This window comes from Ascaphus truei, chromosome 14 (genome assembly GCF_040206685.1).
Source record: "Ascaphus truei isolate aAscTru1 chromosome 14, aAscTru1.hap1, whole genome shotgun sequence".
In the NCBI taxonomy this organism is placed as follows: Eukaryota; Metazoa; Chordata; class Amphibia; order Anura; family Ascaphidae; genus Ascaphus; species Ascaphus truei.
The window spans coordinates 1,331,209-1,337,208 of NC_134496.1; the positions used below are offsets into that span (position 1 = coordinate 1,331,209).

Below are 6,000 nucleotides of genomic sequence, written 5' to 3' on the forward strand. Positions count from 1 at the left end.
AGGGGGTCTCAATTCCCGGTGTTGGCTCCTTGTGACCTTGGGCAAGTCACTTTATCTCCCTGTGCCTCAGGCACCAAAAACATAGATTGTTAGCTGCAGGGCCTGCAAAATGTCTCTGTAAATCACTACGTAAAACCAGCAGCGCTATACAAGAAGATGCTATTATTATGCTACAATAATATTATTATTAATAATAATAAATACTGTGAATAAAGTGCAAGAAATAAGATGTAGCAATAAGCATGGAAAGTATATTATTTTCTTTAGATATTTTCTCACTATATTTATCAGGGCACTGCTAGTTTTGTACCAGTTTTCACTGCACTGTAACTCACAAAAAGCGCATGTAGTGCTTCTAAATGTTAAACCCTTAGGCACTGCATACATGTCACGCATCCCATGCTATTGACTACTGTATATCATTGTTTTATTTCCTCTCTTCTCTATGCAGTGGAGAAAATACAAAGGACACAGCATAAAATGTCAGAGTATGTATCTGCTGATGTACCTTGATGTGGTTGCAGGCTTGACATGTTTTGGGCAAAAGATTGAATTAAATTATCCATACTTTTGAGAAGAAGAAACATATAGAAATGAACTAAATCATTTGTTGTATTAGAGATACATTGTGACTTCTTTGTTTACTGAGCTACAAATGTACTAACAATTGTTATGTTATTTACTACATATCAAGCTCCCACAACGTGCATATTAATACATTATAAACTTGTATTTCTCGTTCTGCTTCCATTTACTGTATAAATGTGAAAAGAAAAAATCAAGCGCTATACTGTATATGATTACCTATAAGAAACACAACATATACCGTTTTTAGTTAACACATTTATAAATAAAATTAGTTTATACACCCTTTTTTTCACCCCTGACCACATTATTTTATAAAGGTCTGCTGTGCGCCTATAAAAGGGACCTCTCTGTGCCTTCCTTTGGTACATTTCTATGCAAATAATATCACAACAGATCAAAGGTAACACAGATGATATACTATCCTTAATGAGTGCAGCTCCTGACGTAGAATTCAAACCAAATTCAATCAGCAAACGACCCAGTGTGGTCTGAATGCTCACAAACAAAGGCACTTATGTAAGTGGAATACTTTGTGTTTTTAACATTAAAAACAGTACTATACTATTTTTGCTTTCCCCCTCTTTTGTATATGGAATTCCCCCCCCCCCCCCCTCTATGTGGATCTGGAGTACCTGTCTGGAGACATAAGTTGGTAACTTTGAATAACCACAACGCTTTCATTTCACGTTAAACACGTGAGTGCAAATTTTATAGAACTTCCAGCATTGAAGCCAATTTGCTGAAGTAGACAATATTGCACTATTTGGTGTTCTTATTCTCTTTTACATGTCCTGATGTGATTTGCGCATCTGTTTCTCCTCCATTTACTGTATGTCAGCAAGGTGAATGAAATATGTTCACCTTGTATTTTAGGTTTGTTATAGATCTGTTAGTCTGAAAGGTTTATACCTTTTTACAGTGTGTGTTCTTTTCCGACATATTCAAAAGTTAGAAAAGTTATAACCCATGACACTGGACTTGTTGCACTCCATTATAACGTGTGCACCAAGTAACTCTTGCCTAATTCACCCTATCGGTTCATATACCCTCTTGACAAATTGTTTACTGATAAAAGCAGAGCAAGTTTCCATTGATTTTAATTTGAATGTTTCTCCTTAATTCACCTGGAGCAGTTTTGTGACCCATTTTTTCAGCCAGGAGACTGTAATTAATAGGTCCAAATGACATAAATAGACTTGCGATCAAACCCCGTCATTTACAGTAGCTACAATTTATCAATAAAAAATATAATTTCTTACATTTTTGGCAGAATTCCAACATTTTGTATTAATCGAAATGTATTTTACAGACCTGAAATAGGCTGGCAGCTTCTAAGATTTTTTGCACATTTTGTTTGGTAATAACCACTTTGCTTGTGTACGTGTAATCCAAGATAATCTGCATGGTTTCTGCATCAACTCCTTTGATTATAATTTTCTCTTCATATTTCTCTTTCAAGTCATTACAGAACATGGCTCTAAAACACACAGACAAAATAAAAGTCAAGTCATTAGGATAGGGTTTGTTTCAATCGAATTCCCTTCGGTTGATAAATCCGGTCCTATTTTTTACACCTCTTTTGCTCACCAGGCTTTAGTTAAAAAAAATAATAATAAATTAAATGAAACACACACACATTAATATATGTACTGTAAATATTTGTTGTTTTGTGCAGGAAAAAAGTATCTGACGATAACATTGAACCGAAACATGTTGCTGTCATTTAGCTTCATGTTTATTTTCCTCCCATTAAAAAGTTGAATTCATGTTGTCATACTGTGAGGAGAGTTTTCTAGCCTGTGGTTCACAGTGCAGTAATTCTGAATTTGTGCCCATGCTCTCCCCAACTGTTTTCATAAATATAGAGCTAATAGAGAGAACAGTGAGCACAATAAATCCATGCAAAGGCAATAAAACAATATCAGCCCACATCCTAATCCTCGATGCTTCATTTATTCATACAGCACATGGCAAGGTATAAAATACATTTAAGTTTGAGACATTCTCCATCAGAATGAAAGAGATCAGTGGGAGGATCTCCGCTCGGAAGACATGCTAGACAAATAAATAAAATTAGAAGGTTGGACTTGCCTGATCTGGGGTTGAAAAACTTATCATACTTTGGTCAAAATATGTAACTAAAACCCCAATTTGAGAAAACATTACAAATAGTTATATTTGCAGGTTTTAATGCAGCATAATATACCTGTACATGTAAATAATAGGCGTTAACAATGAAGAAATGTTGTGTTTTACTGATTTGGGCTGTGCGTTGATCTTGCGTTTTTTACATTATTATAGCGTGTATAGAACTCAGTGTATAAGTCTGTAATTTTTCTCCCTGTCTGTGTCAGCCTTTTACAAAGTAGTGTAAATCTCCATTGGTTAATGATCTGCTACAAATTACAGTGCGTCAAAGCAGTGCCTGAATGCGTAGACACCATTATCATTTATCTCACCTGAAGTAATTGCTAGCTGCAGCCAGAACCACACGGTGACATGAAAACGCTTTATTACCAACAGACAGAACAATGTCTGTCAGGGAGTTTGCAAGCCTCAGGTTTTCCAGACCATTCTGAAGAGCTAAAGTAAACCCAGTGTCATCAAATGTTCTGTTTTCTTCACTGGATTTTTCGATGAGTTCCCCTAGTTCCTTGGGACACTCGCTGTTCAATGAAATTATAAAGTTGTCTGAACTGTTTTCCACAGACTCTCCCATGGTGGTGACTTGTGAGCAGTGCTGTGTTCACTCTCATGCTGCTCCTGAGATGCCGTTAGGTCACATTTAACCAGTAGAGCGGATTTCCTGCCCACGACTGTAAAGTTATCTAAAACTATCACACTCAAAACAGGAAACCTTACACTTTCTAAGCTGACAGCTTTAAAGGTTCAGTTCCACATGGGAACTGCAGTTTGCACAAACAAAATGTTTTTTCTGGGCCTGCTAAGTTGGACTTCTTTAAAAAGAAGTACAATGAATAAATGCTAACGAAAACAGTAGTGATCCTCATTCAGCATCAACATCATATCTCATGGTATTTGGAGTTATATATACTAAGTGGTGGAAAGCCTTATGGCACAGTACGACCTATTCATATGTATGGGCCATATTTACTAAGCAGGGCTAAACCATAAAACAACTTACACTTGAATGGGCTGTAGGGTGTCTTACTGTACATTGCCATAAGGTGTGTTATGGCTTAGCAACACTTAGTAAATGTTGCCCATTGCTTCGTATGCTTTAGTGCCATCTGTTAGATCTAGGACTGTGTCCATAGTTTGCCTGGCTTATGTCAGAAAAGGATTTCGTAAGTGGTTGCATGGAGTAATGGGAAGAATTAGGTAGAACACACATTTTATAATGAAAAGTATCGTTCTTTATCTATTGTCATAAAGTTGTGGTTCTAACCCGCGTGGGGAGCAAGGGGTCTCTGCAGCTTAACTGCATTAACTTCAGTTCTGGTGACTCTCATTCCTGAGATACTTGTGCCCCCAGCAGCATTCCCGGCTTGGTAAACAAGGCGATGTCATCCATTGCACAACCTATTTGCCCACATTCCACAGGAGATTTAAGAATCAGAGAGCACCGATAGCACCTACGGAGGTAAGTATTTCAGGAAGCAAGTGGCCCCTGAAGCTGAAATTAACATGGTTCATCTTCAAAGACCCCCTATCTAAAAATGTATCCCATCAAAGTCTGAATAACCACACAAAAATTGACCAATTAAATGTACATAAAGAATATACAAAGCTCAGAAAAAGAGGAGTGAACATTCACATAAAAGGGCATAAAGGTAGCAAGTTGTTGCTTTAGCCCTTTCGCTGCCAGAGGGGTCAGAACAACATAATGGTTAATTCTTCTGTCCGAATTTAAAACCCAACACACATGGAAGCTGCATTTAAAGCTGCAGTCTGCACTACTCCATTTATTTGGCAGATTTCTTACATTATCTGAACAATGGGGCATGTCCGGAACCAAACAGCAATATTATCAGCTCTGAGGACCTCTGGGATCCAAAAGTAATTGGAGCTTTTGTCTCCTGGAGCTCAAATCTTGTGCAATATGATCACCAGCAGTTAAATTAAGCCATTACATAGACTTCTACCTAGCTCCATCGCTAATGCTGTTCAGTATCTACTGGTGACAGATAAACAAACACAAAGTTCCAAATAATACCACTAATCAAACAAATAAAAGGAAAGGACAGTGAGAACAGCGCTAATGCAAAAAATAACAATTAGTGACAGTTACGTGACTAGCATAATATAAGTACACACTTTAATATTAAAGTGGGGGCTGCCAGGAAAAAAAAGGTCCACACAGACCAATATACAAGTAGACAATAAAAACACATAAACCGGCGCCTCCAAAAGAAAATAAAAATATATTGCCTGACCGAATAGAGTCCAATGCGGCTGGGATGAGATCCAAGGCAGTGTCTTCAATGAAGTCTCATAGAACGACAAACAAACAAATAAGACAACAACAAAGAAGAAAAAAAGAGAAAAAGATCATAGTGCAACTAAAACAAAAAATCACTGATAAGGTTTACAAGAAATGGTTGCAATTTTAATGCGATGAATAAAAATAAATATAAAAACAACAAACACTGGATTGTTGGGCAAAAGACACTTATAAAGCAATGGCATTCGGTAGGGATAAAATTGAAACCCTACTTACAGCAAGACTGATAAAAGTAAGCCCGTAGCACAATGTCACTGTCCGGAACCAGAGCCTGGTAGATGGATAACGCAGCTCTGCCTCTAGAGCTCCACGATACCGGAAACCGCCGCTGGCCACACACTCACGAATCAACAGGTGTGCAGGGGGTGAAGCAGGCAACAACCTGAACCCAGTGCTGCCGAGGGACACACCGAGGCGATACACGCAGACCACGAGGTCTCGCGATAACTCGGTGACGTCACCGCTTGTCACAAAAGCAGGGGAAGTACCGGGGAAGTACCGGGGAGCTCAGAGAGCTCAGGCTAGGTGTAGAAGGACAAACGGGCTATCGGGGGAGAACGCCAAAGTCTCTGCCAATAAAGTCCACTCTATGCGTTTCGTGACGTCAGTCACTTCGTCAGGGGCATGATGGGAAATGTAAAGTGCCAGCATATTTATACTAAAACACTAATTAACACATTAGCATAAAACAAAGACATAAAGTGCAACCAGAAAGGTACATGACATTGAGAGGGCTGGCCTTCTTGAATATAAGAAGGATAAGGTTGACTCTAATCAAAAAAATGTGGTGTCTTTATTACGCAGTATAACTCCATGGCACCTGACATCAGGCGGGTTTTGTATAAACACTGGCCCATTCTTTTAAGAGACCCTTCTCTGGCCCAAATTCTTCCTTCTAAACCTTCAATTGACTTTAGGAAGGCCCCTAATTTGCAATCTAGGTTGGC

The 6,000-nt window shown here is 38.4% G+C and overlaps 1 protein-coding gene across 2 annotated transcripts in view; it reads right to left on the reverse strand.

Annotated features, from left to right (window-relative positions):
* The window catches only part of KLHL6 (kelch like family member 6), a 147,716-nt gene extending 144,349 nt beyond the window's left edge, over positions 1-3,367 (reverse strand). The window contains exons 1-2 of one of the 2 annotated variants that reach the window (XM_075569481.1): positions 3,048-3,367; positions 1,900-2,065 (exon numbers count right to left, since the gene is read on the reverse strand). In XM_075569481.1, coding sequence (XP_075425596.1) covers positions 1,900-2,065; positions 3,048-3,307 — 426 coding nt within the window. In that variant the 5' untranslated portion in view covers positions 3,308-3,367. The remainder of the gene's footprint in view (positions 1-1,899; positions 2,066-3,047) is intronic. The other variant, XM_075569480.1, reaches the window with a different exon arrangement.
* Between the last annotated feature and the right edge of the window lie 2,633 nt (positions 3,368-6,000).